Source organism: Ranitomeya imitator, chromosome 1 (assembly GCF_032444005.1).
Source record: "Ranitomeya imitator isolate aRanImi1 chromosome 1, aRanImi1.pri, whole genome shotgun sequence".
NCBI classification, from domain to species: Eukaryota; Metazoa; Chordata; class Amphibia; order Anura; family Dendrobatidae; genus Ranitomeya; species Ranitomeya imitator.
Window position 1 is genome coordinate 367,235,160 of NC_091282.1, and position 16,370 is coordinate 367,251,529.

The 16,370-nt window shown below is 38.5% G+C and overlaps 1 protein-coding gene across 1 annotated transcript; it reads left to right on the top strand.

Moving 5' to 3' along the window:
• Nucleotides 1-1,647: 1,647 nt before the first annotated feature.
• On the top strand, nucleotides 1,648-14,494 carry LOC138672944 (pancreatic secretory granule membrane major glycoprotein GP2-like). The gene is made up of 10 exons (XM_069761399.1): nucleotides 1,648-1,749; nucleotides 3,503-3,556; nucleotides 3,692-3,763; nucleotides 4,067-4,284; nucleotides 6,244-6,398; nucleotides 8,305-8,559; nucleotides 10,665-10,821; nucleotides 11,129-11,201; nucleotides 12,121-12,150; nucleotides 13,428-14,494. Exons 2-10 carry the CDS (start codon nucleotides 3,508-3,510, stop codon nucleotides 13,493-13,495), a joined length of 1,077 nt encoding a protein of 358 aa, XP_069617500.1. The 5' UTR covers nucleotides 1,648-1,749; nucleotides 3,503-3,507; the 3' UTR covers nucleotides 13,496-14,494.
• The last annotated feature ends 1,876 nt before the right edge of the window (nucleotides 14,495-16,370 follow it).

Below are 16,370 nucleotides of genomic sequence, written 5' to 3' on the forward strand. Positions count from 1 at the left end.
ATACAGGCCTCATCCACATGCAAAAAAAATGTATTCAGTTACTAACATTATACACTTGGTAGACCTCACTTTGCATATGTTTGGGACATCTAGCAAATGTCATACAGGCCTCATCCACAGCAAAAAAATGAATTCTGTTACAAAAGTTCTATAGTAGGGGGGAGCTCACTTTGAAATTGTTTGGAGCATTTAGTCTACATTAAACAGGCCTCATCCATAGCCAAAAAAAAGTCTTCTCTTACTAACGTCATACAATAAGGTACTTTAGATCTCACTTTGAAATTGTTTGAAGCATTTGGTGTATTTTACACAGGCCTCATCCACAGCCAAAAATAAATTTATGATCTATCAAAAAAAACACAGGCCATTTTCTGTTACTAACGTTCTACAGTAGGGTAGATCTCAGATTGAAACAGTTTGGAGCATCTACTCTATATTATACAGACCTAATCCACATCCCCTGCAAAAATAAACTATTTGGTTACTAACATTCCACAGTAGTGGAGATCTAACTTTGAAATTGTTTGGAGCATCTAGTCTATTTTATACAGGCCTCATCCACAACAATAATAAAGTCTTCTGTTACTAGCGTCATACAGTAGGGTAGATTTCCCTCTGAAATTGTTGGAACATCTAGTCTATGTTATACAGGCCTTATCCACATCCATTTTTTTTTGGTTACTAACATTCTATAATAGGGGAGACATCACTTTCAATTTTTTGGGATCATCTAGTTTATGTTATACAGGCCTCATCCATAGCCATGAAAAAATTTCTTCTGTTACTAAAGTTTTACAGAAGCTTAAATTTCAGTTTGAAATTGTTTCTAGCATCTAGTCTATGGTAAGAAGGCTTCATCCACAACCAAAAAAAAATTTCTTCTCTTACTAACGTCATACAGTAAGGTAGATCTCACTTTGAAATTGTTTGAAGCATCTATTCTATTTTATACAGGCCTTATTCACAGCCCCAAAAATGTATTCTGTTACTAACATTTTACAGTAGGGTAGATCTCAGTTTGAAATTGGAGCATCTAGTCTATGTTATACAGTCCTCTTCCACAGCCAAAAAAAAATAAATTCTGCTACTAACGTTCTACAGAAGGTTAGATCTTAGTTTCAAATTGTTTGAAGCATCTAGCTTATGTTATACAAGACTAATCCAAAACAAAAGTCTTCTGTTACTAACGTTATGCAGTAAGGTAGATCTCACTCTTAAATTGTTTGCTGCAGATGTTATCCTTGGTGGGACATGAACTTAGGCAACCCCAACACTGCAATGCAACAATGCTAATCACTTAGCCACCGTGCTGCCAGCTATGAGTACACTGAATTAGCCAAACTCAGAGCTCTCCTACCTCTATTTGATGTGAGCATCATTTTTCTGAAATCTCAAGTATGTAGCTCTATGTACGGTACTTTTTGTCCTGCTACATGGTGCCTTTGGGAGGTAATCAAAGTCTACATAATGATCATGACGATATACATAAGCATGTTTGTCAATTGTTGCCATGGACAAAGAAACTGAACTTTAGTTTTGCTTGCTATTGCAGAAAACCAATCACTTTAGGCTAAAATTGCTGAATTTTTAGCATCAGGGTTGGGCACTGTTGTGGACATTTGTTTCACCACATACACACCCTGTCACCTTACATTCTCTGGCTGGACTAGCGGCACAAGAACAAGCAGTATATAAACAGCTCCAACCAGTGCTAAATATCTAGAAGCTTCACCAGATCTTCACATCAAGGTAAACCACCAAGCTTATTCATGCTTATTCCAGACTACTAGCTAATCGTGAGGAGAGTTTCAGAAAGAAATGTGAATTATTCCATTTTTCTATTATTATTACACATTTAGTTTAATGCTTTTAGAACATGCTTGAAATGGAGGACATAGATTTTTCTAGATAATTTCTTGATAAATTCATATAAGATATCTGCATTTTAATGCACAGTAAAATTTATATGTTGAGAAGATATCACTTTGCTTTTTCTTGTTTGTTAACACCAAACACATAAACTAAAGGCTCTAATCGCGTGAAATATTCCAAAATTTTTCTTCTGTTTGTAACTTAGAATGTCTTTGGTCAATGTCCTTGTGTTTGTATAAATTTTAGTTTACATTCTGAATAAGGTTAGAAATGAATGAAATAACATTGTACTTAAATGTCAGGTTAGTGTTTTTACCCATAACGCTCACAATGCATTTTCCAATTGTTTTGCAAATGTATCCGCTGGATGCAACTCAGTGGTCATTTTTAGAGATTAGCGAATTTGTTCGGTTCACTGCTTAATTGGCAAGCTATAGTGCTGACCGAATAAGCTGCAGTGTCGCGACTGTATTACTGTCACAGCACATACATGTAGAGCCCAACACACAGGCTATCCACGCATGTGTTGTGACTGTGACACAGCAAGGAACCGAACAAATTTGCTCATCTCTAGTCATTTTCAGACCTGCTATGATGATATCTCATCCAACACTTAAGTTACTACTGCAACCTCAACAATGATGTATACACATACATCCAAGAATCACTATTAGGGCCGGGGTCACACGAGCGTAGATTCTGTCATCTTGTAAATGACACTCAGATCAAACTCTGATCAGAGTTTGATCATATTGTCAGCTTAGTTTGATCTGATTGTCTTGAATGAGAAAATCGTAGCACAAGCGAAGAGAAGATGGACACCAAGACTTCTCCACCTTCCTCTATCTGTGAGTCGGCAGAAATGGGACTGCCCTCAGATGTTATACGAATGCACTCCAATTATTTCCATACACCCATAGAATTGAATTTGCACAGCAACTCCCAGCATGCCGCATTTTTTGTGTTTTGACGAGTTGGCATTAGAAAAATAATGGTAATCAGCACTGCCCCATGGAATAATGTTGGTCTGAGTTCTAGCCAACAAAACACCGGCTAGCACTCTTCCGATGTATACGCACACGTGAACAAGACTTAACAGCAAGATACATACCAGTAACTTGAAAAAAATCCAAATATCTTTAATTCTTCACATGGTTTCCTAAATATTTCCAATGGAACTGAGACAGAACTAAAGACAGAACTTTTAATGTTAATGGAATACATCAAAGTATTTTCAGGATCATTTACAAAATCAAATCCTCAATATCCATAGTGGCTGCAAAGTGGATGAAACTGTATAGAGGCATACCACTGTGTGATTTTGCTTCCAGAGAGGAATGAGGAATGAGAAAGCATCACATATTTACATTTTTCTGAAAAACTATTTTTTCTCCATGTAATACTATGGACATGGTAGAGTATGGACAAGATGAATTCATTAGCTGTATTCTTCCTTCATTTACTCCTTTTTTCCATTTCTGGCCATCTTACACCACTCTTTTGGGGATTTCTTAAGTGAAGATGAAATAAAATGAAGGATGCATCTTATATTGAAAATTAGCGAAAAATTAAATCAATTTGTCAAAGAATCTAAAACAAATCTTAATGGCTGTTTCCCTTCATATTGTAGGCAAAATGAAGATTTTACTAGCATCACTTCTGGCGCTGTGCACTTTTTTATCTGGTAAAAAGAAAATATATTGTATAAAATCAAAGAAATTATCTGTTAAAGGTTTATTCATTTTACAAAGTGTTAGCAGGGGTCTGTATCAGTGTAACATGCCATGTTTTCCCACATTGTTATTTTTTCTTCATGTAGCGCATGCTGTAACCCAAGAATGTGGTGGATCTGTCAATTGTACCTGTAACCTCAATAACTACAATTCTTCAAGTAAGGACACAAACTGTGAACATTACCAGCAATTGTACATTGAAGCAGCCTTGTCTCCACAGAAAGAATATGTCTGCAGCACCCCACCACACGGAATGCCATGTAGCCCCAAATGGAGTCCAATAGAAAATGCTCATAAATTAAGTTATAATTGGGGATTTCCAGCGATAGGATGGTTACAATACAAGTAATCTTGTTATACACATGTAAATTCTATATCAGCCCTCTTGTCTTTGACTCAGAATGGTTTACTTTGTGCATTTCTGTGGGTAAAACAAGTTTAACCATTGCTTCCCCATTTAGTGACACCACCAAGTCCAACTATTAACTGCTCAAATGGAGTGATGACCATTTACATTTCCAAATGCCAACTGGAAAAAAGCCTATTCAACATCTCTAACTTGGCCCTGCTTAATAATACTGATCCTGATTGTGCCAGTCTAGAATACTCGGTAGATGGAGAGTTTCAAGTCGGCTTCCATAATCCAATGAGCACCACAAAGTGCGGCAACAAATTAGAAGTGAGTACAAGTAAAACCTACTTCAGTGTATGATGAAAACGGCAAGGTTGAGCATGACTCTCAGTGTCGTTTGTCATGAGATAAGAATCTAAATTTATCAGTGTTAAGATTGTATCTTCAATTACTAATATGTGGTAAGGAATTCCATAATTTGACTGATGCAACTGTAATGCAGCCTTGTTATACATTGATGTCTTAGTTGCCTTTTTTCCACTCATCACAAATGATCCCTGGTCCACTGTAAAGTTCTGTAATTTATGATGTTTCAGTTCTTTGTATTACCTACACATATCTCTGTGGTTGTTTATACATGTTAATAAGATCACCAGTAAGACTTGTTTTTCTGAACTTAAAGAGGTTGTCTACTACTTTACTATTGATGATCTATCCTTAGGATAACAACTGTCATCACTGCAGATCAACTGTTCTCGGTGCCGGCAGTGGCCGGAGGTGCTGATTTAAGCTTCTAAGTCTACTGATAATTGCCTCGGCTGTTTACTGCACATTGGCCCTCTATTGATTTGAATAGGTTGAGGATCTGCAACACCGGTTCGCAGCCACTATCAGTATTTATCACTCTTTTTATATACTCAAAAAAACTTAATTTTCTTTTGCAGCTACTGCTTGACACTGAACACTGCTGTTGAGCGTAAATGTGAGCAGATGACTCCGGCTCCTCCATTGTATGCACATTTGTCTTCCACTGACATACAATAATATTTCGAAGCGTTGGTGTATTACTTTACATCATTAAATGTAACACCTGCCTTCCTATCAGTGTCAAACCTACATGGTATCTACGTAATCAAACTTACCTGTTGAATCATATTGCCAGAAAAATGTGGAAAGAAAAATAGAAAATAAGTAAGAGAAATTTATGGCTTTTAGAAGAAAGGGAGGAAAAAAATGCAAACGGAAAATAAAACAAAACAAAGATCGCCTTTGTGTGATGGTGTTAATCATCGGACCGCAGCCTGAGTACAGTATGCGGTGACACCACTATGGACCACACGAACCACAGCCTGAGTACAGTATGCGGTGACACCACTATGGACCACTCGAACCGCAGCCTGAGTACAGTATGCGGTGACACCACTATGGACATCTCGAACCACAGCCTGAGTACAGTATGCGGTGACACCACTATGGACCTCTCAAACCACAGCCTGAGTACAGTATGCGGTGACACCACTATGGACCTCTCGAACCACAGCCTGAGTACAGTATGCGGTGACACCACTATTGACCACACGGACTACAGCCTGAGTATAGTATGCCGTGACACCACTATGGACCTCTCGAACCACAGCCTGAGTATAGTATGCAATGACACCACTATTGACCACACGGACTACAGCCTGAGTACAGTATGCAGTGACAACACTATAGACCTCTCGAACCACAGCCTGAGTACAGTATGCGGTGACACCACTATGGACCTCTCAAACCACAGCCTGAGTACAGTATGCGGTGACACCACTATGGACCTCTCGAACCACACCCTGAGTACAGTATGCGGTGACACCACTATGGACCTCTCAAACCACAGCCTGAGTACAGTATGCGGTGACACCAATATGGACCTCTCGAACCACAGTCTGAGTACAGTATGCGGTGAAACCACAATGAACCACTCGGACCGCAGCCTGAGTACAGTATGTGGTGACACCACTATGGACCACATGGAACACAGTCTGAGTACAGTATATGGTGACACCACTATGAGCACGCAGTATAGGTCGTGTTCCTGCTGAAGACATTACTCATACTTTATGTAAGATGATCTGAAGTTTTGGTTGAATTCCTATTTCCACGTGTAATGTTACCGCTAAGTGTTAATATTGTAATTACAATTTTATACCATATGAAGGCCAATAGTAATGAGTAAATGCTATTCCAAAATTTCTTTATCACCCACAGATAAAATATATGTCATAGCCATTTATCGTTTCTTCTCAGGTAAATGCAACTCATGCCATTTATTCCAATATCCTGCATATTTATCCAGAGGAGCACACTGTCATCACTAGAAATAATGCCACTGCTAACCTCAGCTGCATCTACCCCCTAATTTATCCTGTTTCCCTCAACATTACTTTAAAACCAGTATCAGGGTAAGTTACTTCTTAAAATGTCTGAGTATACTATCAGATATAGCTAGTTAGTGCTTAGTTATAAATAAGTGCAGTACTACTTCTGTGTTTTCTGTATTTTTCAGGACCAGAAAAACCCCCAGGATATGTGAAGTACGATGAAATAAAACGTGACTCATATGTTTGGTCTATCTCCCAAATAGAAAAAAATATAATATTAATAAATACCCCTATTCAGGAGAACATATCAAATGAAGACTGCCCACAAATAACATGTATGAAAATGCAGCCCACGACCAGTGTACGTAGTGTAGGAGATTGATAAAATAATACCTGGTGGTAGTAGAGTGGCGGTCCCTGGTGCAGTGTGGAGGACGCAGTTTCAAAACACACATCGGGGTGTGTTCCGCACTGCACTGGGGACCGCCACTCTACTATCACCAGGTATCATTTTATCAATCTCCTACACTACAACGCTCATGGTCGTGGGCTGCGTTCTCATACGTTATTTGTGGGCATACATGTTATTTTGTCTTTGTTTGATATGTTCTCGTGAATAGGGGTATTAATTTATTTTATGTTTTTTCTATTTGGGACACAGACCAAACATATCATTCTGTACCTTATATTCGGATTTATCTGTCTATAATTATTGATATTCTTTGTGTATTGCGATTGATTTGTGGTACAGCATTACCAATATGTTGGATTTATTCTTGTGATTTATTTCAATTTTATTTATATTTTTATATATTTCTCCAATTAATCTCCAATCCAATATTAATGCTATACATATTCATTTCTATATACTGGTATATAAAAATTATATTATTTTATGATTTTTCTAGGTGGTCCCTGATCTTTTTTGACTTTTTTAACTGTTTACGGTGTAATTTTTATTGATTAGAGTTTATTTTGTAATAGTGCAGACACTCTTCCACTTTATACCAATCTGCCATTCACTTTAATAAAGGCATTTTATAATATCCTTTCCTTTTTAGTCCCGTTTTATTCCATTTTATTTCATCGTACTTCACATGTCCTGGGTTTTTTCTCTATTCCGAATGGTTTGCCATTTAAATCTTTAGACTTAGACGCCTACATTATTTAAAGTGTATTTTTTAGATTTGAATTCTGTTCTTAAGGTACCGTCACACTAAGCGACGCTGCAGCGATACCGACAACGATGTCGATCGCTGCAGCGTCGCTGTTTGGTCGCTGGAGAGCTGTCACACAGACAGCTCTCCAGCGACCAACGATCCTGAAGTCCCCGGGTAACCAGGGTAAACATCGGGTTACTAAGCGCAGGGCCGCGCTTAGTAACCCGATGTTTACCCTGGTTACCGTTGTAAATGTAAAAAAACAAACACTACATACTTACATTCCCGGTGTCTGGTCATGTCCCTTGCCTTCAGCTTCCAGCACTGACTGAGCGCCGGCCGTAAAGTACAGCGGTGACGTCACCGCTGTGCTGTGCTTTACGGCTGGCCGGCGCTCACCAGTCAGTGCGGGAAGCTGACTGCGAGGGACATGACCAGACACCGGGAATGTAAGTATGTAGTGTTTGTTTTTTTACATTTACAACGGTAACCAGGGTAAACATCGGGTTACTAAGCGCGGCCCTGTGCTTAGTAACCCGATATTTACCCTGGTTACCAGCGAAGACATCGCTGGATCGGCATCACACACGCCGATTCAGCGATGTCAGTGGGAGATCCAGCGACAAAATAAAGTGCTGGACTTTCCCCAGCGACCAACGATCTCCCAGCAGGGGCCTGATCGTTGGTCGCTGTCACACAGAACGATTTAGTTAACGATATCGTTGCTATGTCACAAAAAGCAACGATATCGTTAACGATATCGTTCAGTGTGACGGTACCTTTAGAAGTTGTTACATTTAATCTCTGTTTGTTCTTGTATTTTTCAGGAGTACGGACATCTCAGTGCCAGGAATAACAGGAGCCTTGACAGTAATTATGACAGTTTTTGTAGATGATCAATTTTCCCAACCAGTTACAGCCGACACAGTGCTAGCCGTGGAACAAACTGTTTATATTCAAGTATTGATGCCAGAATTGGATGCCAACCAATTTAACATTAAAGTGATAAGGCTGTACGCCACCCCAGGAGCAACTGATCCTGGAACTGGTCTGCTATTTAATCTGACAAGTGGATCGGATGGGTAAGCTTTCCCTGCTTTCTAAGTCCTGCTTGTCTTTAAGATGAAATGAGACGCAAAAACTCAGTTATTCTCAATTTTATAATGTAGAAATAATAAGTTAAGCTTAAAGGCTCCCTCAGACGAGTGTATAACTCAGATGAGGGAGATCCAATTCAATAGCTCTAGGACCAATGTAATTCCATGGGGCAGTGCCGGTCAGCGCTTTTGTTCTCATGCCGTGTCGGCATGAAAAAAACATTTCATTATTCTGCGATTTGCTGGACAAATCGGATCATACTGACTCATTCAAGTGACAGTCTATGGGTGCGAGGAAAATATCAGACTGCACCCAGAAGAGATCTGATTACAGTCCGATTTCTGTGGACTCACACAATGGGGAAGATGGAGAAATATTGCTCTCCATCTTCTCCTCACAGTGTGCTACATTTCATTAGAGAGAGCCGACATTCTCTGATCAAACTCTGATTAGAGAATTCTCTGATCATTTACATAATCGATCCCGATCTCTCGCATCAGAGAATCTACGCTCGTGTCACCTCATACCTAAATGCACCTAACAAGCATCACATATCATGGTAGGTAGAAGCATGTAAAGGAGCATTTGAGGGTTAATAGGGCTTCCATACTCTCAAAAGAAATATGTCAAATCGTAGCATAAAACCCAGTCCACACAGAATCATTGTCCTTTTCAGTATTGCATTTGTGCCTGATTTTTTGCGAGCTTTTTGTGTTTTGCACCATTTTTTGTGTGCATCAAATTCACCTTTCTATTTTGTGCTTTTTTTTTTTCATTCATTTTTCATGTGTTTACCTATTTAGTTTTTTTGTTCACCTCTGTGGGCTGAGTTCAGGGTATATTGATATGTTCTCCTGATTCACAATTATTTATTTTTTAAATGTCACAAAAATACTTTGAACTGTTTCTATGAAAATAACAAAAAAATTTGGATGATTTTTTGTGGTATTTTCCAAAAAATGTGCAACTTTTTGTATTAAAAGGTCATGAAAAGGCAAAAAAAAAAAGACACAAAAAAATACTAAAATGGCAAATAACGCAATACTAAAAAAGTGACTTAAAAAAAACGGCAAGTGATAAATGGGGCCCAGTATTTGTCAATTGGTCCTTCAACTAAGCACAGGCTGAACAAGCCCAACCTATATTTATATATATATATAACACTTAGGCCGGAGTCACACTTGCAACTGCAATGCGAGAAACTCGCGCAATTCTCTCGCCTCAAAACCCGACACTGCCACCAGCACTTGGGGCCGGAGTGGGCGCTGCATGTATTTCTATGCAGCTGAATCCTCCGGTCTGAACCACCGGCGCCAGTGCTGGGTACTGAGGCAAGTGGGACAAAGGCCTCACTGAAGATATTAATGCCACAGGAACTGTTGTACACATGTTTTTACTGGTGGTTATATTTAGATTTCCCATTAAATTTTACTTAAGCAACAGAAACTTAGATTTCATACAGATCCAGAAAAAAATACAACATCGCGGATGGTTTACTTCAGTCAATATTACTTAATGGGAAATGGTCACTATGTTTTTGCAACTTAATCTGAGAGCAGAAATGTAGGGGCAGAAAACCCGATGTGTCCCTTATTGGGCTGCTTTATAAAGGTTTTTATAAAATCACAGTTTCATCAGCAGCAGATTATTAAAGGACTAGTAAATCTACTACCAGGTAGTCCAACCACACCCCCACCACTGATTGGTAGTTTTCTGTGTGCACAGAAAGCTGTAAATCAATGGTGCGATTATACAGAACTCTGCATTAGAGAACTGGCAGAGCTGCAGCCAAGAAAAAAAGTTTTCAATTAAAACTGCAGCATCCAATAAAGTAAGTGACACATCGCTGGAATTAGGGTCTCTGCTCATACATGATCCTGTTCTCAGATATGGTAGAAAAAAAACCTAATGACAGATTAATTTTAATATCTAAGCATAACATATATATGTCTTCCTTCACTTGACTCCCAAAAATGTAAACCTACACTGATACAGAGGCCATTTTACAGAGCTAATGAGCAGCACTCAACAAGCATGAGTGAGACAAGTAGGAATACTATAATCTTACATCTACATCCATTGTATTTAGGTGCCCGGACCCTCAATATGGTGTTGGCGTCATTTATGTCCTTATTAATGGTAATGGTACTGAAGCAAGATTTGCAATGAAAGTCTTCAAGATCACTAACCAAGTCTATGTACGTCTGTACGCCGATGTCACGATCTGTGCCACAAACTGTGCAGTGGTAAGAACGTTTTATCCATTATTCCTGAATTCTAAGTTCTGATACAGTAAAGCCAAAAGTTAGAGATAAAACAATAAAGGATCGCTGTTGTTTCATAGATAACTGTCAAAGACCCCTGTATTACTGTTAGTTTACTGCTTCAGTAAAATCAGTTGTGACTATACAACAAACAACATGTGATTGATCCCTTACACTATTCTTTTCATGTGATATTATACTAGCTCCCAGGAACATTTTATATTAAAGTATCATTTCATTAGCAGCAAACAATTCTCAATAAAGGAATGTTCTTTTCTACATTGTGCAGAACTGCAATGAAAAAAGTGGTAGATCATCAACACCAGATAATGTGGCAACGGTAAATTTGGAGCTAACTGCTGGTAAGGAAAATCTCCAGTTTTTACTGCTATGATATGTGCTGAAACAATGGACCTGAATTATTAAGACTTATTTTGTGCATGTCTGGCTTAAAGGGAATTTGTAATTATGTTTTTGCTTCCTCATCTGACAACAGTATAATGTAGGAAAAGAGACCCTGATTCCAATGATATATTACTTAGTATACTGAGTGCCGCAGCTGTGACACAATCAGAGATCTTAGATATAGAACTCAGCAGAGCTCAGATAGCTAACCTCACCCACACCAGGCTCTCTATGTACATGTCTATTGACAGTGAGCTGCTTATCACAGGAGGGGGCGGAGCCAGACAGCAGAGTAAGCTAGTCACAGTACTGATAATGTCCTTGTGATAAAACCTTCATTATTTGTAAATAGCACACAGCCTGATAAGGGACACTTGTAGTGTTATTTGATTGGCACCCTAGTGAAATTAATGTGCTAAGCCATTGTATTGCAGTGTCAGATTAGAATTTCTTAGACCAACCAGATATAAGGTTTCTGAACTCCTACTCTCCACCTATACAGAATATTTGCATCTCCACTTAGTGCCATAGTAAACTTTGCTGCTCTCACTGCAGGACACGTTATTAATGACCTCTAATAGATAGAACTTGTGAATCCACCAAAGACAAAAAGACTTTAGTATTAGTGATTGACTCAAACACATCTCGAAATAGGGTTACCTTCTGCTGATCATTTGAGTCTAGGTGCATTGGGTTATTTTTCCCCTATTGAGTGAGAGCCCATATATATCACAGTGTATGGACACATTATATTGTTTTTCTCTCTTATTGCTTAGCTTTATATTTCTAAGTTGTCTCCCATCATTTTTTTCCTTGTTTACTATCAATTTGTGATGAATTTATCTAGTTTAACCTCGTTCTGTTTCCCGTTTACAGACAGCCGTATTTCTGATGGTGCCACTGGCCGTAAGTGTTTATTTATATTAGGCTTCTTAAAGGCCATATATAGCATTTTAATTTATATGCAAAAAATTTAACTTTATACCGTATATTTTTATACATTTATAATGAAACCTTAACCTCCAATTCAGTTTTTATTTCTGTCAATCTATAAATTACTTTATTTTTTTTCTGAATCACATTGCAAAAATATATTTTTTAACTATTTATCGTAATGCTTAGAAATTGCGGAAAGGAGTACACATGCAATTCTGGAGGCTATTTTTAATGTACAACAGACTCTCACTGATCCAGTGTATTTCCATTTCTGGATCACAGGAAACTAAAGCGATTTTAGCTACTAACTGGCTAGTTTTATCTGTATTTAAATATTAGAATCATAGAATGTTAACGTTGGAAGGGACCATGGTCATCGTGTCCTCAGTGCAGGATTCACTAAACCATCTCAGACAGATGTTTGTCCAGCCTCTGTTTGAAGACTTCCATTGAAGGAGAACTCACCACCTCTCGTGGCAGCCTGTTCCACTCATTGATCACTCCAACTGTACAGAAGTTTTTTCTAATATCTAATCTAAATTTACTTCAAACTATTTTTGGAAAGCATTATTTTTTTTTTTTTGCTTAACTTGAAATTGGAATTTTTCTTCAGATATATTTTTTAGTTTTATTTTTTATTTACTTTACAAAAACCTATGAGATTAAAATGAACAAAAAAGACTAACGTATTTTGCGCTTTATAAATGTAAAAATTCCCACTTAACTTACATTTAAAACACAATCTAGTGACTTCCTATAAAATGATTATTATTAATTATTATTATTAGTAGTAGTAGTAGTAATAATAACAATAAATTCTTATTGACTTTTAGTTTAAACTTGGCTACAAAGATTTTTTTTAAGTAAAAAAGGATAATACTACCAAACATGCAGAATTTTTCATAAAATAAATGCTGAGTGTGAGCCCACCCCTTGCATTTTTTTAAGAATTTGTGGGAGTCACTTTTTATGTTCTGAGGAGTTCCACAAATTTAACTGGTAAATTTATTAGAATAACTGAATAACTCTAATTGTAAAAAAAAAAATCCTGCAGTAAAAAAAACAAAAAAAACTCTCTGTGAACTGTTTTTAAATAGATTCTGTCTTATATATAAATATACGGTATAACTGATCTGTCTATAATCGTTCATCTTTGTAAAAACTTGGGAATATTCCGGTGATTTTAGAAGTAAGCAGATCCTACACAGCCATGAATACTAACAAACCTGCTGTATGTTTTCCCATAGATTCCTCCACGTCATGGTCCTTGGTGTCACTGTCGCTCATCTCTCTGCTCATTGCAAAGTTTATGTAAAGAATTTCCCTTCTAATCTCTAAAGCCGGAAAACAGAAGAAATCTACTTTACCAAATGGATAGCTAATGACTTTATGCACTTTGCTTAGTTTTTATTCTTTAATATTCTTAAATTATTAAATAATCCAAAAAATAGGACACAATTAAGAACTAATAGAAAATGGAATGAACTTTATATAAGTTCAGAGAAAGAGGCCAGAATTACTACCGCTACAGCCACCGATTCCCAGCAGCGAACTGACGCTACATTAGTATATGGAACATGGAGGTGGCAGAGGTGGAAAATACTGATAAACATCTGATGCCAATTTGGTATTTTGCCCAAAATATTAAATAATGCCTCATGGTGATCATTTTACAGGATGCAGTTTGGCTTTGTGATTCTGGTGGAGGAGAGTGACGATATTTTGTGAAGAACACATGGATGGTGGTAGTCAGGTTTTTAGATCTAACCATGGCGTAACTACAACAGGTGCTAGGGATGCCATCAAACCTGGACCCTGGAGCCTATGGGTCTAAAAAAGTCCCTATGGCCCATATGAAAAGATCAATACTATTAAAGACTTGCAATCATTGGGGTCCTAGGTGGAGTTTTGCATTAGAGTCCATGAGCTTCAAGATACGTCATTGGATCTAACATCCTGTACATTACAAATAGACTGTAAGCTGTCATGGTGCCCTTAAAGTTACCATGTGCCCTATAGAAGCCCTATCATTGCACAAGTATAATGCTAAGCAGCCACCCCCATCGTTAATGAGAGCTAAGTGAGAGGCTTTTCTGTATATTGCACCGGAGCACCCGGCCTCATATATCATTATTACTTACTGCACACCTCTTATTTGTGGACTATGGAAACTTTTGGCTTTAAGCTACTTGGAAACAGACGTATTTATTTGCGTTTCCCTATTATCAAGCTCTTTTGTACTCTGAGCTCTTCTTGTATCGTTATTAACCGATGCAAAGCTTTCTAGTATGTAATAAATATCATTGCAATGAAACAGTTTGTGCTTTCATTCAGGTCAAATTTGTTTTTATATGTATGAAGTTTTGTGCAATATGTAGCAAAGAAAATATTTCAGTCAGAGATGTAGTGACTAGGGTTGAGCGAAACGGGTCGTTCATTTTCAAAAGTCGCCGACTTTTGGCAAAGTCGGGTTTCATGAAACCCGATCCGACCCCTGTGTGGGATCGGCCATGCGGTACGCGACTTTCGCGCCAAAGTCGCGTTTCAATGACGCTAAAAGCGCCATTTCTCAGCCAATGAAGGTGAACGCAGAGTGTGGGCAGCGTGATGACTTAGGTCCTGGTCTCCACCATCTTAGAGAAGGGCATTGCAGTGATTGGCTTGCTGTCTGCGGCGTCACAGGGGCTATAAAGAGGCGTTCCCGCCGACCGCCATCTTACTGCTGCTGATCTGAGCTTAGGGAGAGGTTGCTGCCGCTTTGTCAGAAGCAGGGATAGCGTTAGGCAGGGTCCATTAACCACCAAACCACTTGTGCTGTAGCGATTTCCACTGCCCAACACCACCTTCGGTGTGCAGGGACAGTGGAAGCTACCTTTTTTTTTTTTTCTCAGCGCTGTAGCTCATTGGGCTGCCCTAGATGGCTCCCTGATAGCTGCATTGCTGTGTGTACGCCGCTGTGCAAACCAACTGCTTTTTTCAAAGCACAAATCCTCTTGTTCCTTCCTTTCTGCACAGCTATCTTTTTTGTTTGTCCACACTTTTTATTTCATTTGTGCATCAGTCCACTCCTTATTGCTGCCTGCCATACCTGGCTGAGATTACTGCAGGGAGATAGTAATTGTAGGACAGTCCCTGTTTTTTTTTTTTTTTGTGGGAGATTAAGATTGGCATTTCTGCTAGAGTGCCATCCCTGTGTGTGCCATCTCTCACTCAGTGGGCCATAGAAAGCCTATTTATTTTTTTGGTTGATGTGGGTTCTAAATTCTACCTGAAAAAATCAATAAATCAATCAGTGGGAGATAAATATTGGCCTCTGGGCTTGTGTGCCACTCCTGACTCCTGTGTGTGCCATCTCTCACTCAGTGGGCCATAGAAAGCCTATTTATTTTTTTGGTTGATTTGGGTTCTAAATTCTACCTGAAAAAATCAATAAATCAATCAGTGGGAGATAAATATTGGCCTCTGGGCTTGTGTGCCACTCCTGACTCCTGTGTGTGCCATCTCTCACTCAGTGGGCCATAGAAAGCCTATTCATTTTTCTGGTTGATTTGGGTTCTAAATTCTACCTGAAAAAATCAATAAATCAATCACTGGGAGATAAATATTGGCCTCTGGGCTTGTGTGCCACTCCTGACTCCTGTGTGTGCCATCTCTCACTCAGTGGGCCATAGAAAGCCTATTTAATTTTTTGGTTGATTTGGGTTCTAAATTCTACCTGAAAAAATCAATAAATCAATCAGTGGGAGATAAATATTGGCCTCTGGGCTTGTGTGCCACTCCTGACTCCTGTGTGTGCCATCTCTCACTCAGTGGGCCATAGAAAGCCTATTTATTTTTTTGGTTGATTTGGGTTCTAAATTCTACCTGAAAAAATCAATAAATCAATCAGTGGGAGATAAATATTGGCCTCTGGGCTTGTGTGCCACTCCTGACTCCTGTGTGTGCCATCTCTCACTCAGTGGGCCATAGAAAGCCTATTTATTTTTTTGGTTGATTTGGGTTCTAAATTCTACCTGAAAAAATCAATAAATCAATCAGTGGGAGATAAATATTGGCCTCTGGGCTTGTGTGCCACTCCTGACTCCTGTGTGTGCCATCTCTCACTCAGTGGGCCATAGAAAGCCTATTTAATTTTTTGGTTGATTTGGGTTCTAAATTCTACCTGAAAAAATCAATAAATCAATCAGTGG